This window comes from Nymphalis io, chromosome 16, assembly GCF_905147045.1.
Source record: "Nymphalis io chromosome 16, ilAglIoxx1.1, whole genome shotgun sequence".
In the NCBI taxonomy this organism is placed as follows: domain Eukaryota; kingdom Metazoa; phylum Arthropoda; class Insecta; order Lepidoptera; family Nymphalidae; genus Nymphalis; species Nymphalis io.
Window position 1 is genome coordinate 4074579 of NC_065903.1, and position 20075 is coordinate 4094653.

At 32.5% G+C, this 20075-nt stretch overlaps 1 protein-coding gene across 6 annotated transcripts in view; it reads right to left on the reverse strand.

The window, feature by feature from the left end:
• The window catches only part of LOC126774381 (collagen alpha-1(XVIII) chain-like), a 111178-nt gene extending 92746 nt beyond the window's left edge, over positions 1 to 18432 (reverse strand). For all 6 annotated transcript variants that reach the window (XM_050495883.1, XM_050495881.1, XM_050495879.1 and 3 more), the window contains exon 1: positions 18265 to 18432. In XM_050495883.1, the coding sequence (XP_050351840.1) occupies positions 18265 to 18305 (41 nt within the window). In that variant the 5' untranslated portion in view covers positions 18306 to 18432. The remainder of the gene's footprint in view (positions 1 to 18264) is intronic.
• Between the last annotated feature and the right edge of the window lie 1643 nt (positions 18433 to 20075).

Sequence of the window (20075 nt, forward strand, 5' to 3'; positions counted from 1 at the left end):
GAACTAACAAGCAAGTAAAACGCATATCATTTAATACGCCTTTCATTTTTTTTAATTCCAAACGTTAACACAAACATTACTCAGTTTTCATGTGTTGCATTTACGTTTACATTTATTCATCTCGTACTTCGGTAAAAGGATAATATCATGAGGAAACTTGCTTGTGTCGGTTGAAATTGTGCCACATGCGTAGCCACTAAACCATATTGGAGCAGCAAAACCTCAAGAGGAAAAGAGGCCCTTGTCCAGCAGGAGGTCATTTAGAGGATGTTACCTAATACATTTTTTTAATTTAATTACATTATAACTATACCGCCAGTATTAAATGACTGTAGTAAAACTACGAGTATTTTATATAAATGGTGAATACAAACAAACGTCATTTCCGTTATTTATCGATATGTCAACAATATGCTAAATATGCTAATAAAGATATAGCGATTGTGAATTAACATAATGTTTGTTTTGAATGTACATAATTCGATTTGTATTTAGATAATATCTATTAGTCTCATATTATATATTTAAACTTGATTATATTTAAGGAAACTATTGATATAGTATATGAACTAAATGGTAACCAATTTTAAGATAAGCCGACAGTTTTACCAATTCTGAACATTCAATTATTTATTCCGAATTTATTCATGTTTCGTTATGTTTCCAAATTTCGACAAAAAAGAGATATCTACGTTTGAAAGGACTAAAATGATGGTGATCGTGAATGTCAGGAAATTCAGTCAGGAGAACTTCATACCTGGTAACGTTTTTTTTTTCATTTCACATAATATCATGAGTACCAAATACTAATATTTATTCAAAACTAATGCCATCCGGCGCGTGATTGGTTAATCAATCTGATTAAGACTCTATTAAATTTACGAAAGCTGTTTTTTATGTTCTCAAGATGTTCAAATGATAGTTTAATAGATCGATTTAACTAGTTTTTTTTTGGTCTCTGGTGGTTTAATTTATCACTAAAATGTAATATATTCAACGAGTTTTATTATTTTTTTATTATAATTTTATTTTTTCTATCGCAAAACACAATCATACAATTATATATTTGTATGAAAAAATACTGAAAGTTTTTGTTTCCTTGCGTTTCATACAAAGTAATTTCAGAGTTAGAGTCTAGATTTCTATATTATTTCTTATAATATTTTACTAACAGTTCATTTCATTTTTATAAACCTCTTCTTTTAAGCTCCACTCTGATCACTAGTATCCTTTTTGATTTGGTTTCCTATTATATTTATTTAATGAAATCGTTTCATGTTAGAATTAAATCCAAAATGTCCATGGTTATGTAAAACAATTGAAAATAATACAATAGTACGCGGTTCCATAATTAACCATTGAGTTATCGATGAAAAAACCATTGCATCACATTAAAACTGTAAATTCGTTTAGTAACAAAAATAATCCGACACATAAATCTTTTTATTTGAATCGCTATGGTTTTTCTGAAATTTAATTAAACAATGACCACGAGCTATAATGGCGAGGTTTAAACTCAAATTATTTGTGCGTTAAGCTTCGAATTACTGTTGCTTTCAGTGATGCATGTTAAATTTTGTGTTGCATTTTTAATATCATAACCAACTCTTATTTAAGTTGAAAATTAAGTAAATATATACAAAATGCAAATGAATAGCTGCTATACAAAGTATGACTGTGTGAAATACTAGCTGCATGTCTTAGTTTAATTAATTACGTTTCCGATTCTCTGGGTGAAAAATTAATTAGCCATCCTCAATTGTAAACTCTTAATCATCTCATTATAAAGGGGCGCAATTACTGTTTAATCGCAACACAATTTTTCATAAATAGAAATATTCACAAAGGCTTAAACTATAAACACAAAAGTCTATTGAAGGTATTATTGTTTATTTTCTATGTCTCATACTTGACACATGTAATGTATTGAATATCTCATTTAATTTAATATATTTTTGTGGTTTTTCTAGAGCTACGTAATTTGGCCATTGATTTTCTATTTCCTATGTTTTAATTACTACTGTTGCGGAAACCGCTATTTATAAATAGAAGACTAAATATTTATAGACAATAAAAATAATCAACAACAATTAACACATTGAAAGAACTTCGTAAGAAATTTTATAACTTTGCGTTTTTAAATAAATATATTTTTTACAAAATTGTATCTATCAATCAACATAGTTCTAAATCTATGTTGTTGGATCAAAAAAATACCTCTTGTCTGTTTGTAATATGTGTTATTGTGTTGTTACTTTAAAACAAATCATAAATAATTATTGAACAATATACAATGTGTGTGTCGTATATCAAATCTGAATCGATTATTACAATAATTACGTATCGTGAATACAATCATTTCACCCACCTATCAGCTGTCAGTACATTATTATTATTCGATCAATCTTGGGGTTCGTCTTTGATTTCTAGTTTTGGTATTAATTACAAATAATTAAATTGTATGTAATGGATTTCAAAGCTTAGAAGCTTATATACCTCATTAATCTAAGTGAGCTTATAAGTCGTTTTTAGTAAGCAATACACACCATCTTATGCGACAGGCATAAATTATATTATTCTTAGAATAACTTTGTCTTTGCATCAATAATTTTTAAATGCATTAGAGTCATTTGTAGATTTAACAAATTTAAGAATACTTTGTTTTATTTTTTATAAAATAAATTGTTTTGTTGAAAATAATAAAGTTGTTAGGAACGAAAGACAAATTCAAAATATGTTTAATTTATTCAAGTTAGGGCCAAGTTTTTAAATGATTTCGTATGGAAAATGGAGCCATCCTTGGAGAATAGTCAAAAACAACAACTTCAAATATGTCAAATCAAATTATTTATGGCTACGACATGAAATGAAATGAATATTTATTAAGGCTAGGAGTTTAGTCAGGTAGAGAGAGAGAGAGAGACAGAGGAGTCAGAAAGAGACAGAGAAAACTTTTTTTTTATTTAAAATGTGGCAAAACGGCGGTAGGATTACCTGATGGAAAGTGATCACCAATGCCAATGGATATCTACAAAACCGTATTCGACTTTTCATAAAGCTGGATCATAAATGTTTATATATCACCCACTAAATTAGAATCTCTAAACTAGCTTCTATTTCGTTAATACCTGCAGATTAAAAAAATGTCCTACTATTGTATTGTTCGTTTATTGAGGAAGATAAGACTGTGTAGACCGGATTTTTTTTTATTTAACAATATAAGCAACCAAATAACAATTAAATGATGGCACTACAAAAACCATGAAAGTTTATCTTGAATGCCTTTCCGTCTATGGATTTAAAAACACTCATCAGTCGTTCGCTCTTGACAGAGTGGTCGTGGTTGACGATGACGCATCGTTTTTGGCTAATGTAGCCCCTGTTATGTGTCTCCATTTGATGCGGTCTTCAGCATCTCTAGAACATTGGACTATGGAGGTCTGTGTTGCAACTTTTATAATGTCTGTCCAACGCTTGGGTACTCGACCGCGCGACCGCTTGCCTTCCACTTGCCCTTGGACAACGAGTCGTTCCATGGAGTGTTCATTTCGAACAATGTGTCCAAAGTATTTGAGAATTCGTATTTGCACAGTCGACGATAGTCTTTTTTTGATATTTAGTTCCTCTAAGATCGAGATGTTAGTCCGAAATGCTGTCCAAGGGATCCGCAGCAGTCGCCGCCAACACCTCATTTCGAGTGCGTTAATTTTGCGTCGGTCTTTCTGTCGAACCGTCCATGTTTCTGCGCCGTGGTTTTCCCTATGAAAACCAGGCTTCTCATCAGGCGGACTTTGGTGGCTTTTGTTATGTTGCAGTTGCACCAGACTCTTTTTAGCCTATCAACAGCAGACCTTGTGATAGCACATCTCCTTTGAATCTCGTCCTCACATCCACCAGTGTTCGTGATCGTGGAGCTGAGGTACACGTAGCTTTGAACTACTTCACAGTTGCCAATCATAGATATATCTGGGTTATTCAGTTCAGCACGGTCCACGATAAATACAATACACGCTATGATTGTCTCAAATAATACATCTTCAACTTATATTTAAATCTTTTTAATAGTCATTTCTCGTCTTGTTCTGTTAAGCTATTTATTAAGTTAGGCCAACAGATCTAGCAAACTGTAATTTTATTTTTATTTTTTATTGACTAGATAGGCAGACGAGCATATGGCCCCTCTGATGGTAAGTAAACGTCCACAGACATTAGCACTGTAAGGAATGTTAACCATCGCTAACATCGCCAATGCGCCATCAACCTTGGGAACGAAGATGTTATGTCCCTTGTGCCTGTAATTACACTGGCTCAATCACTCTTCAAACAGGAACACAACAATAAAAGCTACTGCTATATTGCGGTAGAATATCTGATGAGTGGGTGGTACCTACGTCCTACCCAGACGAGCTTGCATCAAGCAATACCACCAGTAAGCCAAGTATTGCGGTTAGGAAATTCGTATATGTTATTCTTATTTAACGCGAGTAACACGAGAAGTCACAAAAGCTAACATATCATAAAATACTAAAGCGTCATTTGTACGTCTGCTAGCTACGGTCAAAAGTCAACCCAATTAAATACAGATATAAACTCTTTGCATGTTTATATATCCGATAACACTTATAAAGATTATCTTTTTATCACTTAAATTTTTAAGAATACACATTAAAATTTTGTAACGAATGACTTTTGAACGTAAATATTGATAGCGGTTCCCAGTTTCATGTAACGATTTACATTTCTTTCATTTCGAGTGTACATAATACTGTTTATTAGGTTATTGTTTAAGATTCTTATCAAATAATTGGTCATCATAGTTATTTTTGAACGAACGTAATACAAAATTATACGTCTAACTCAGATAACAGTTCTTCACACAGTCTAGAGATATCATTATATGAATGTTTAATCTCGTTAAATATAAATACTTACTATAACTTTTTTAATTATGTGAAAGAGTGACGAAGTAATATTATTATTACTATAAACTGAAAATATACTTTAATCAAGCTTTATGTAAGCTGTGCGAGCACTTTTGCATGGTCGTTTTACAAAATTAAATTTAATTTAAAGTTACCCATGGTTTCGAATGTTGGTTATTCCGAGAATCAGCGAGATACCCCTATTAATAATTTAACAACATTTTAAGAAACCATACAATAGAAGGAGGAAGGTAAATAAACAACTTTGACCTTGAACGACGTCTACTAGAGGAAGATACTGAATGAGTTGCTTAAGAATGAATCTTCTCATGGATTATTAATGTAAAAGGTAAACCTTACGCCTCCATCTATTGGAATGAAATAGACTTTTTTCAATACATAATATATTTGATGTCCACCTGACCTGACTGATTTCGGGTACAGTGGCCATTTTTGAAGACGGCTAGCCAAATACTTGGGACATTGGTAGAGTGTATAAGTATGTATGCAAGAACTATTGAAGTATTCTATTTATTCTCCCTCAAAATTAAATGACACGGCTAATTTAACACTACCTCGTTACCTCAGAACTCTACCATGACCCGATTTGATTGTTTTTGTTTGTGTGGGTATGCCTTCCCTAAGCGTGAAGAAATATGGGATGATTTTTTTTATGGGCTCGACCTCTATTTAATTTTTTTTAAATAGATAGAAATATTTAAAGCGGTGTTGCTTGTATAGCTAGCACTTCTGATAATAGCTGTCATCACCTATCATCAGAAGATGATCTTAATGTATATGTCATTGTCAAAACGTATAACACAATATCGATACACACACACACACACACGATTACACACATTGCGTTTTGTTATTGAACCTTCGCATGACTTTGGCTTCGTTAGATATATAAGACATGCTTTACATTGTTCATGCAAAGCCAACGATGTGATCTAAACTGTTAATATGTCTCTATGGCCTGTAATGAAATTGTCGATGGTGAAATCATTTCCTAATATTCATGGATCGTTATTTAATTTAGAAACATGTTAACTCATATCAAGACTTTTACTGTTTATTACCGTAGGAAAACATGAAATAGTTTCATATTTACTATACATAGTAATTTATAAAATGATTCTCATAACGATGTATAGGTACAAAATGTATTGAAGTTCTTGTCTATGTTTTTTTTTATAGAATAGAAAGGCGGACGAGCATATGGGCCACCTGATGGTAAGTGGTTACCAACGCCCATAGACATTGGGATTGTAAGAAATGTTAATTTACATCACCAATGCACCACCAACACTAGGAACTAAGATGTTATGTCCCTTGTGCCTGTAATTACACTGGCTCACTCACCCTTCAAACCGGAACACAACAATACCAAGTACTGCTGTTTTTCGGTAGAATATCTGATAAGTGAGTGGTACCTACCCAGACGAGCGTGCACAAAGCTCAACCAACAGTAAAATGTTTTTATATGTATCATACGTTTTGATGATCAGAAAGAAAATCATCGATTTGCAATGCTATTCCTTAAGAACTCACTTCGTATCTCACTCGTCAAATGTTATAAGCCATAAACATATCGCTTCATGTCATTTCACAATCGTGTTCGGTAGTGAATGTAGAATTTGTTGATACAGAACTCTACTTGAAGCTTAGCTGGCGAACGTTAGCAAAACAATGACACAATCAATTAACAAAACTTAGAATTAGCAATCTTACCATGTAGCTAAATTCTGTAACAAAAACACTACTCTTGGACATTGTTATAATATTTAACTTGAAATCAAAAAATACTCTTGTAGTACGACTAATTTTTATCAAAGAAATAGTCTCTTAGTTTTTGAAATATATAAAATCAAGGACTGCCAGTTATAATCAACGACGTCGTGATACGCGATTTATCAAATAAAATCACCTATGAAAGCAACTTTAGACACATTTCAACTAATATCATATCCATGAACTCGATAAAACGATTTTGTTATTCTACTTTCAAGGAATACCAGTCATTATGTCGTAGGAAGAAGGCTTAAATTAGAATGTTATAAACTTAGTATTAATGGTAACAAATATGATTAATTTTGACGTGTCTACTGTCTAGAGAACCTAGTGTTGTAATTTTATCGATATTTTATTGATTGACATTAATTTGTTAGAAATATTTAATATTTAAAAAATTCAACATCAATGCACGGCGATTTTTATGCAGACCAACACCTTATAATAGAGCAAAAAAGTATCTAATTCTCATAGGAATGCAAGAAATGATCATTAAGATTATTTTAGAAGTAAGATTATTTTCCATTGAACATTTTTGTATATATAATTAATTTTTGAAAGATCCTAATATCCTAATGATTATAAAACATGATGAATCGTATATTCGATTTTATAATTATGTAAAAGGTTTCTTCTTTATGGTTTAGTTATATTGTTATAACAATTGATATTCATAGAAATAATGTGCAATATTAACTTAGTCTAACTGAAATACAGAAAAGTTATTTGAAGGCTTGACAAATGATCCTCTAATCTAAAGTTGATTTATAATTAAATTTCGAAATTGTTCCTATAGATAGGACTACATGAATAAGGTTCCTTTAGTCTGTTTATTTTTAATTAATTGTAAAATTAAATTTTACTTTTTTTTTTTTGAAAATTAAATCGGGTAATATGTTATGTTAAAAAAGTAACTATCAGTGAATATCACAATTTTGTCAATATCCTTGTCTTCTATTAATGTGATAGATTTGAGACTAAAAACCTCACTCCATATTTGTGGACATGCTTTATTAAATTTATAATGAAATAAATTTTTATTGCACACTCAAATAAAGATAAAAAATATAAAATTAAAAAAAATGGCTTTAGACAAAAATAATAGCATGCAAGGGGCATAATACTAAAATAATTGAAAAAATACATATTAATTTAGAACACGCGATTAAAACGGCATTTAATCTTTTAAAGGGCCGAGGTAAAAAATATCGCCGACGGCAATACGCAGCGACGGAGCAATCAAAATTCCTCAATATTTTATATCTTATTAATCTATGCAACTATCAATAAAATCGGAAGCAATTTGATATCTATTTCAATTAATGTATGTCAATTATGAAACGTCAAAGTTAACTATTCCAACAAATCTAATGTATAAAAAAATGTATTTGGGGTATATCTGTTGATTAAAAGACTTCGACAACGATCGATCGATAACCATAAAAGTTGGTATAAGTAGACTCTTATATATATATGTATGTATAAGAAGTTCCATGATATAAAACAGAGTTCTGTCAATAATTTATTCCATAAAAATAAATAAAATTATTTATTGTATGTAACAAATGTTTTACTCTATAACATTTTAAGTCGTTTTCAAAATAAAATAAAATTTAAAGCTATTTAAATTTCGAATAAAATATTTCTTCATCTGCCTAGCGTTTTCCCGGCCTATTAAGGCCAGGGTCCGCTTTACTGCATCTATGCCTCCAATTTGCCCGATCTCCTCCTCCTTTAAGCGTCCTCCTTGGTTAGATCGTGCTCTCTCATATCGACCCTCACAACATCGAGCCAGCGCTTCTTGGGCCTGCCGCGGGATCTAGGGCCTTCGACAACAAAGTCCAGGCATCGGTTCTCGACATAGTCTGGTGGTCTGCGGCTAATGTGGCCAAACCAATGCAGACGGCTTTCCTGCAACTTATCTTCTACATCGCAAACTCCAAGGCTACCACGGATGTGCTCGTTACGAATGCGATCAAGTCGCATAACGCCACACATCCACCGCAGCATCTTCATTTCCGCGATGTGAAGTTGCTGAACATGTCTCGCGAGAGCTGGCCACGTCTCGCTGCCGTACAATAAGACTGGTCGGATGATGCACTTGTACACAAGACCCTTTAATTTCACCGGTATCCTGTGATACCGGTGAAATTAAAGGGCTGCGTTTATTCGAGGTCTGACGTCGTGGTCGATTGTAACAGACTCGTGCAGTACGGACCCGAGGTATTTAAACTTTTCCGTCTTGATAACGGATTCTCCGCCTATCTTAATGGGTTCGGGGTCCGTACTGCCACAGGCCATATACTCGGTCTTCGCAATATTTAGCATCAGACCTCCCCTCTCTAGTACACCTTTCCACTGGTTCACCTTTTGCTCCAATACCTGTTTGTCCTCATCTACCAGTGCAATGTCATTAGCATATATCATGAGCCAGGTAGACGGCTCATGGACTTTCACTGTGACAACGTCAAGCACTACACTGAACAGAAAAGGACTCAGGGCCGAGCCTTGGTGGACACCAACTGTGAACGGGAAAGGGTGTGTGTCGCCAACGGCGATCCTTACTATTGATTCCGAATTATGGTACATGTCTCGGATAATGTCAATATAGATTTGTGGCACGTTCTTCATCTTCAAAGCTCACCATATAATTTGGCGTGGGACGCAGTCAAATGCCTTCTGCAGGTCTGGAAACGCCATGTACGGTGGCTTCTTCTTTTCCCTGTGGGTCTCGGCCAGTATTCTTAGGGCGAAGATGGGGTCTATGGTTCCACAGCCTGGGCGATACCCATATTGACATTCCAAGACAGTACATTCTTGCCGGAGTCTTGAGTCGATTACGCGTTCAAATAGTTTCATTGTGTGGCACATAACCTTAATACCGCGGTAGCTTTCGCAGTCCTGTACACTACCTTTGCCTTTATATACTGGAGTAATGATACTCAATCTCCAAGAGTTGGGCATCTTCCGGCTAGAAAGTATTTGGTTAAAAAGGTCAGTAAGTATGTTCACACCATGAGAACCCATCGCTTTCCACGCTTCAATCGGCAAGTCGTCAGGGCCTACGGCTTTCGGTTTTTCATTGTACGAAGACATTTGAGTACCTCGTCAGGTGTTACCAGTGCAACAAGTCCGAGATTAGAAGGCAGTTCTGGAGGAAAGACATTACCGTGTTGTGTGTTAAGCAACACGTTAAAGTAGTCGCGCCACCTCTCCTTCACCTTAACTGCGTCGCAAACCATAGTGCCATTTGAGTCCTTTACACAAAGACATTTTGTAATATCTTGTGTCTCTTTCTCCCAAGCTTTTGCCAAACGGAAGATAGTCTTTTGGCCCTCGTTTGTCTCAAGCGTATCATAAAGAGGTGACAACGTCTAGTAGCTGGCTTTGGCAACAACTCGTTTGGTGGCACATTTAACTGCTTTATACGCGTCCCGGTCTTCAGGAGATTTGGTCTCTTGCCACTTTTTAAACTGTGTCTTTTTCTCTCGAACTGCCTCCTGTACTGAGCTGTTCCACCATCACGTCTCCTTATCGATGACGCGGCCTCCCTTCGAAGTGCCAAGAACCTGTTTTCCAATGGTGTGGTCATTGTTAACTGGATCCTAGACCATTGACTATCGACTGGTTCATCTGATCATTCAACAGCCACCATTTAGTTTTAGGTCTGCGTCGTTCAGGCACTTTTTTGATTGGTACTACCAACATGTCCATGACAAGGATGCGGTGTTGTGTTGCGAGGCATTCTCCAGGAATTACTTTGCAGTTGGTCACTCTACCAATTTGGCTTCTTCTTATGAGCAAGTAATCGATCTGGGTGGAATGCGGCTCACTTTTATAGGTGCTCGGGTTTCTTTTGGAAGAAAGTGTTAACAATGGCAAGGTCTGATAATAAGCAGGTGCTGAGAATTGAATCTCCCTCTGCATTCTCACGACCATAGCCGTAGCCGCCATGTACACGTCCATATTCACGTGACTCCTCACCAACATGGCCGTTCAAATCTCCACCTATCACGATGCTCTCGGTGTTCGGAATGTAGCGGAGCATGTCTTCCAAGTCTAATAAATAAAAAGAACGATATTTTTTGCGTATTATCAAAAAGATTTCTTTATTTTCAATATTGGTGTAAAATAACTTTTTTATTAAAAAAAAATGGTATGTTTGCCAAGGTACTCACGAGAATTGAAGTGTAAACATGTGAGCTCATGTACCGCTCTCACGTACATATTAACGCACTTTCAATAAAAAATCTTACGCTGACGTCATCTGACGCTCGAAAACTTACGCTGACGTTATCTGACGCTCGAACTCCCACTTCTACCGCCTTCCAGCTTCTACCGTGTACCGAGCGCTAAGATCTTTTTTACATTAATACTTATGTAACCGCCGAAAAGTTACTAATAAGTTTAATGCCGGTTCTTCTCAATATTTTACATTTAACTTTAAGTTCAATCAGATTTCTTAAAACGAACTTAAAATATATTTTTGTTCAAACTATTGTTAAATTAAACATGAATTGATAATCCTCAGATTGCTTAATATTTACCAGTATTTAAATTCAATAACTTATATGTAACTATTTAACACGTATGTTTGTTGAATAACTCCAATGCACTCATCGATTCGTATAACTTAGTTGCAACGTAGAAATTGTAACGAGGCAAATAAATGTATTCATACAAAGTTCGATAGACAAACAGACCAAAATCTATTGGATTGGACCAACATTTGTTATTAGAGCTGCATATTGATTATATTTAACATATTTGGTCCAAACTTTGGCTTCACGTGTCCATTTACATATTCATTATAAAAACAAAAGTCTTACTTGCATATTCTGATATTCAAGCTGATTATGAGGGGTTGGTTTAAATGGTGTAACTTGTATCTATATTATAGTAATGACGTCATCGTATCTTATATGGGACGCTGCGAATCAAACGACCTTCACTTATTAAAGATAGACTAATCCAGTTAGGAATTATATAAACATAATAATGTAAATGGCTCGTTGGTCTAGTAGCTTATCTGATTCAGATCTTGAAGCAGGACCTCATTATTATTATTAAGGCTCAAATCGCAAAGTTTTCTATCAATAAATTCTTAAGTTTAGAAGTTAGCAGTTTTGACACAGGCGTTTCTCATGCTCCTATCAACTTAGAAAAGTAAGGGAATATAAAGTCCACCTGTATTTGTTAATACATTCAATCAGTCTTATCTATCAGTCAACTGATGATCCTTTGAGAAAGACGGCCGTGGCTGAAGTCGCATACGAAGACATAAATAAAAAAATGCATATATTCTGACGAGCCGTTTGGCGTGGTTGGTAGTTACATGTATATAAGCATGTATTTATAAAAGAAAAGTAGTATATCAGTGGTCTGGTTTCCATAGCACAAGCTCTGCTTAATTTGGAATCAGATGGCCGTGTATTAATAATTACCCAGGATATTGTTATTATTTCGACGTTATGTTAAAAAAATATTGTTTGAAAGCAATCTTTGAACACTTTGAGCGCAATGTTTAATGAAGAACTAGTTCGAATAACACGTGTGGTACTTTTAATGTGATTGTTGGCTTAATTTAAATTTATAATTAAATGTTAATGTGTCATAGTCACAGAGGTTTAAGTTACAACTTATTTGGTCGAATATAAATTCCTCGTAATACGAATATAGCACATGCAAGTACACGTGCATTCTGCTTAGATGATCCGGTAAATAGAATACGTGTATCGTAATCGTAAGAAATCACCTTGTACTATAATTTAAAAAATAATCCCTAAGGAAATATGGTAATTCTACCAATACTCGGCTAACCTGACTTTGCAGTACTACAGACCTCCTTAAGTGGAGAGCAGACCTTTACCAGTAGTACTTATTTAAGCTATATAAGTTATTATTGTGCAATCCAAATCAAAATGATAAATAATAATTAGCTTGTTCCTGAAATTTAATAAGTTATTATTATAAATTTACATACACATAAAATAAAATAAACGTTAATTTTTATTATTTTATTTATTTTTGTTGTTTAAATATATAGCATATGTAATATTTGTGATGAATAAAGAAACAAAAAAGCTCAGTTTAGCATCACATATTATAAAACGAAGTGCCCCCCCCCCCTGTCCTTCTGACTGTCTGATAACGCGCGCTATAAACTCAAAAGTACCGAACGGATCTTCATACGGCTTTCACTAACGGACATAATGATTCATGGGAAAGACTTGGTGTATATGGCCAATTGAGTTATACTGGCGTGCATCGTTTGTATTATATTATTATATGTATAAACGTTTTATTTAGACCCTTATTCTACCCGTGCGAAGCTGGGTCAGGTAGCTAGTTTATTATTAAGGACAGAGTTATAGATCGTCACTTCTATTAGCATGTTTGGTCTGTGTCATTTACCGCCTATTACATACATTACATATAACATACATATGTTTAAGAAACTTCTTCTTAGAACAGTCAGTACAATTACAATGTACTGAGTCGTAAAATTACAAGCGAAGTAATAACTTGTATTACATACTTCAAATATAATTATTGATTTGCATGAACTATTCTATTTATATACCTAATTGTTTGCAGACCAGGATTTTCTCCATATACTTTGTATAAGAAATCCACCATTGCAAGAGTGATTGCTATTGTTCAAAGATGTTGGTAATAGAAGCACACGGTCAATTTGATGGTCACAAATGTTGGCGCCCAATATACACCAACACATGGCAATACGGAAAATTCTGTTTGGCAATAAATTAACTCGCAAATGCGATGTTCTCGTTTAGTCTTTATTACTAGAAACTAAAGATTCTTTTTTAAGTCCGCTTTAAGTAAAATATCGTATCGAGTAAAAAAAAATAACAACTCAATAATAATGTTTTTCAGAATTCTGCTAATTTAACAATAACATTTTTAGAAATTCAAGAAGCAAAAATCAACTTCTTACTCTACTGTAATCAACTTTAATCTTTAAATACATTATTCAAACGATTTATTTAAACACATTGAAGTGCCATTATTAATAAAATAATAAATATGAACTAGTTTATAATTTGTAATATAATTTCGTCCGGTTTAGTTTTTAAATTTTATGTAATAACACAAAACTATTACATAACTAAATAATGACTTGTCTTTATTTCATTTCATTTTCTTTTTCATGTCCCAGGATATTATTATTATTATTATAAAGAAGAAAGCAAATCAAGTCTAAACAAGACACTCCAAGACTAGTTTCCATGAAATTTCGATAGTTTATAATCTTTTATACTATTTTTATTTATTTAACTCACTATAACACAAACATATGTGCAGTACAAAAAAGCAGCCTTATAGCGATTTCTTCAAGACAACTTCGAAATAGGACCTTTGAAAATTGAGATCAGTTTGTGCTATATTTATTTGTGTCTACACATATATACACACTTATAACACATGACAACACATAAACACATACTAACACAAAATATAAATATGGTGGAATATACTAATAAATATTACTCAAATATATACTACATACAATCAATAGAATATACAATAGAATTATATAAAACAAATACTAATATCATCTCAGATTACATTATAATATTATGTTTGGTTAGGGATAAAACTCAAATTGGTTCGTATTATTGCATTAAATTGACTGATATTATTCTATAAAATTATTTAAAAAAAAAAATCACAGTTTTGGCAATAACCAAACTGAGCATAGTTTCATAATATTCTAATTAATCTTTAAAGTACCTTCAGTAACAAATATAGCTTATCAATCAATAATTATGAAGTGCTAAGCGTGTGAGCATTTACTGAGAACAATTTAAACGGAATTGTTTACTTTGGTCGACGACAGCTTGTGGTCACGTACTGAACGCCCGTGTTATCGTTAAAAACAGACGCTTATTGAAGACAGTCAATATTAATACTTTCTATAAATATAAATAAATATTGAATTAGAGAACCAAAGTTACTAAAAGAAATAGTATTTATATTAAAAATTAAATAATATGAAAATAAAACTTTATATAAACACCGGCGAAATTTTGTGAGAAAATAAATTATCGTAAAACTGTATCGTTAATCTCATTATATATTAGACGACTTAAAAAATGTAAAATTATTAAAAACATAAAAATCATGAAATAGTCACAATATTGATGGTATGCCCGTAGACTTTTAAATGCTAATAGATAAACGCATAGCTGGACATTAATAGCAAAAGTGAGTTTATATTTTATTCATTTTATTCATCTTAACTACTCAAGCGATCATAATGAAATTTTGCATACGCGGTTTCAGAGATACAGAAAATGACATAGGTTACCTAACACCCCGAGCGAGTGAAGCCGCGGGCGGAAGCTAGTATGATATAATATCCTGGGACATTATTCACACAAGGCCATCTGATCCAAAGCTAAGCAGAGCTCATCCTATGGAAACCAGACAACTGTACTTATATAGATAATTACATCCAGACTCAAGACAAACAGGCAAGCTTATACACACAAATGTCTGTCCTGGGTGGGAATCGAACCCACGACTTGCGGCGCGAAAGGCAAGTATCTACCAACAATGCCAAGCGGCTCGGCTATATTACGAAAAACCATTCAAATTATCCTTAACAATAAAATACAAGAACTAAAAAATTAAGCCAAAATTCATTTTTACGCAATTATATGATAAAGTCGAATAAATCGTGAAGTAAAAAAAAGTGTCCATGTCCATCTGTGCTGACTAAATCTGTCATAATATGTATGTCACGTTTCAAATGGATTTATAGTTTTTGCGTGAATCCGGATAAAACACAACTTACGTCTTTATAATATTAGTTTGATGACACTCGTTTTTGCGATGACTCACGTATTTCGTTTCGTGAAATTGTGTTCTGCTAATATAACTTTTCATATAAAAATATTGTAACAGAACAATTTTAAGAAGTGTTATTTTTATCGTGTCTCCACGTTTGGAGTTTTCAGGGTCAAGGTAACCCAGTGGCTAGAATACTTGTACTAGAATGTTAATCTAAGAATGTCATATTGTCAATTTTTGACATATTTTCACGTTTTTTTTAATAATTTTTTATGGTCTTTAAACTTCGATAACCTATATCTATGTATGTCGTAAGTTACGTAGTCAAAATACGTAATACGCGTCAAATTAAGTGTCGTATTCAATTTCTTGAAAACGAAAATTAATTCGACGCGTATTACGTGTTTTGTTCAAATAATGCTACATAAAATAATAACCATCTATCGTATTAGCACGCCTCCGTTGTAAAGTGTCATTTTATTTATTTTTTTATATGCGCCGGGAGGGCAAATGACTCTACTCCACCTGATGGTAAGTGGTAGTAGAGTCCAAACGCGACGACGGCCAGTCGGGAAGAATGTTCTGACTAGCCGCCCCCGCCTTGCCAGCCCGCAAGGTGCCTCTTCACGCCTCGTTTGAAGTAACCCAGGAATGTGCCTTTGATTACAACTTGGAATCTTTATAGGTAATTTATTTCGATCTGTATCCTCTTAGGTCTTACCATGTTAGATATTTACAAAGTAGGAAAGCGGACGGGCAGATGGGTCATCTGATGGTAAATGGCCACGATCGTCCATAGACATTGGCACTGTAAAAAATATTAACCATTCCTTACATTATCAATGTGCCACCAACCTTGAAACCAACCCGTGTATGTGGTCGGGTTTGCATAATGGTATATGAGTCAGGTCATCTTAATGCATAATTTTTAGTCACGGTGTTCTTTCCAATACTCCATTTCAGATTTTCGAGTTATAATCATACGATATAACGAAGCATATGGTTATAATAGATAAATATTTCAATTAATTATCAAAGTATACTCGTTTTGCCTCTCGATCATTATCATAAATAAGTATTATTATTAGTATTATACATGAAAAAATTAAAATCCTAAATCCTAACAATATTACCGGTAAAATAACGTTTTTTATTTTTTATTAAATAATTTAGTAGCCTTTAGATGTGTAATCAATCATGTATTTAAATGATTACTTTTGATATTCTCAAACGATTTTTAATAAATAAAGACTAAAAACTACCCTGGAATACACTATAATAATAAAATTATTTACATTTGTTATTTTAAAGATAGAATGTTACTCCGGCAATAATATAAACAAATAAAAAAAATATTTTTGTTTTTTAACTCACAAATATTAATTATATATATATAAAAAAATGATACATTAATTTTATTTATTTGTGCAGATAGTATAGTCGGATGAAAAAATTACGCTTCGCTACTAGATTTCAGGTTTGTACGAACACCTCGGAATTTATGAACACCTGGTACTATATAAGGTGTCAAAATTTATTGCCTTCGAGGACAATTTCATAAACATAATATTATTTATCGCGAGAGTATATAAGCTTTGCATTTATTGAACATGGTGTAAAATGTAGTGATTTTTAACTACGCAAGGAAATTTGTATGACGAAAATTTTTGACAACTTTAAGTGAACTATTAAACTTTCTAGTTGTATTTGATGTGTTTGTGTATATTATCGTTCTAATAAATTTGCTTGCACAATAACATTCATTGTACTATGTTGTAATTGTTACATCCACAAAGTTACAAAAGTTTTTTTTATTAAATAACTTAGAATAGTAGTTTCTGAACTATTAAGGTCATGACACAATTAATAAAAATATTTTTGCAAGGAATATTTTATTATGTTACAATATAATATTTTTCAAAATAATAAAATTATTTATAAAACAATTTCAAAGTATAAATCCTGTTTCTATTTTTGAAGTTCATATCTACCTCGAAGTTTCCGAAAAACCCTTTTAAAGCTCTATATAAATTTCATCCGTTAATAATTGTATCGTTAAATATTAAATAAGTTTTTATCAAAGTTAAAAATATTTATTGCTTAAATAGTCTTTTAGCACATTTGATCGTTATTTAAAGATAAGTAAATTCATTTCAACGATACAATCGTTTGGAATATTCGATTCTACTGGAAAGATGGGCAAGAAACTCGGTCGTTACTCTTTTGCATAAATATACACAGTAGTACAAAATAAAGATAAAAAATATTGAACAATATTTAATTATATTATTTTTTGTCTTTTAATATAATTATTTATTAGACATTAACATATTAAGATTAATTACAGTAAATGAACTGAAGATTTTATCAAGTTAAAATAAATTATATTTTTATAAATAAAATATCAAGGAAACTTATAATAATCAGGTGTCGTAAATTTTAATTGCAATTTATCAAAGCAATTGCATTATAAATTAATTTATTTAGAACTTATGTTATATAAATCAATTCCACATTGATTTATTATAATTATTTTAAATGTTAATCAATATTCATTTATTGTTTTTATAAATTATTTTGTATATGTATTATTGTCTATTTTTTATTATAAAATATTTTATAACGGTTATAGGTTATACATTTTTTTAATTTAATATATTGTCGTTACTACAAATAAACTTATAACGAGCTTATATTTAATTATTAATAAAATAAAATTATGAGTACTTACAAAATTAAATTAATTCTTACGATCCAGTTTAATGACTCCATTTTTTACTTTAATTTACACACATTAACACAATAAAGAAATATATTTAAGTGAATATTACATACATTTATACATTGTCACTCGCGATGTAATTTACGTTTCTGCGCAAGCGCACAACAACGTGCGTACGCGTTTACACCAGTTCATTAACTGATATTATTTCACTTCGCGAGAAAAATCGCTGGCGAGCTTTATCTGACGTCATGATGGTCATAAATTATTCTTAATTCTTATACAGTGCCTTATTAAAATTGCCGAATTCAGTTAAAATAAATTTCTGCTTTATTAAGCATCCAGTTTTGTATATGCAAACAATAATTGATATTGATCTTATAATTAAACTTCTTTTGACGTGACGAGATTTGTCAAGGACGAATTTCAGTGTAACTTTTCGTTATGTGTGCAACGTTTCTGACGCAAAAATGTTTTACTTTTATCACGTTTTTTTACATGTAAGTATGCACTCTTATTGTTTCGTCATAAATAAAAGTTAACTGGAAATAGATTTTATTACCTAATTAAATAATTTAAGGTAGAAGAGGCCTATGTCAAATAGTGGACCTGTAAAGTCACCTATAGGGTAGGACCTGTAAAGTAGATGTGGACAGCTGGACATCCCTACTCATATTATAAATGCGAAAGTGAGTTTGTTTGTTTCTTTGTTACGCTTTCACGTCTTAACTACTCAACCGTTCATCATGAAATTTTGCATACACATTGCCAGGGGTACAGAAAAGAACATAAGGTACCACATTCCCTCCCGGAAAGAAATCCTGTGCGGAAATTTGTACAAAAATATATATACAGTATATTATATTAAAGAAATAAAAAAAGCCGAGATGGCTCAGTGGTAAGAACGCGTGAATCTTAACTGATGATCGTGGGTTCAAACCCAGGCAAGCACGTCTGAATTTTCATGTGCTTAATTTGTTATTACAATTCATCTCGTGCTTGACGGTGTAGGAAAACATCGTGAAGAAACCTGCCTGTGTTGAATTTCACCGAAATTCTGCCACATGTGTATTCCACCAACCCGCATTGGAGCAGCGTGGTGGAATAACCTCCGAACCTTGTCCTCAAAAAGGGAGAGGAGGCCTTAGCCCAGCAGTGGGACATTCACAGGCTGTTACCGTTGTATATTTTATTAAGAGTAAATACATAGAAACAGAAGCTAACAAAAATGATACTGATTAGCCATTAAAATTAGATTTAGAACCTTTTTGGATACACTGTGGAAATTGAAGTTTGCGTTTTGTTAAAATAATATTCTTTAAATATTTGGGAGAAAGTTAAATAGAAAACTGTTATTGGAGCTCTGTTTGAACATTATACATAGCAATAAGCTTTAGTACAACCAGTTACGATAATTATGGTATCAAAGTTTAAAATAGGTTGCTTTAAGGCTAGATGTTTTTATACTTAATTTACTATAATTTATTGTTTATAATATATGAAATAAGTAGAAATGTCTTGGCACAAACGTCGGTTTTACTTTTACAATGATCATCTACTTCATAAAGTAAAGTAATAGTAGAATATCGGAGAAAAGAGACACATGCAGGTTTCGATAAGAGGAACGGAGACAGTAGGACCTACTATTATATTGGAAAATATCATTAAAATTGTTCTTAGAAAATTATAATTAAATTATGTATAATTTTCCAAATTGACCGAGACTCTAGACGTGAAGAATCGGTGAAATTATATTATTAATTATATATCTAGAATTAAAATAAGCGTTAAATATAAAAGCGACACAATATATATATATA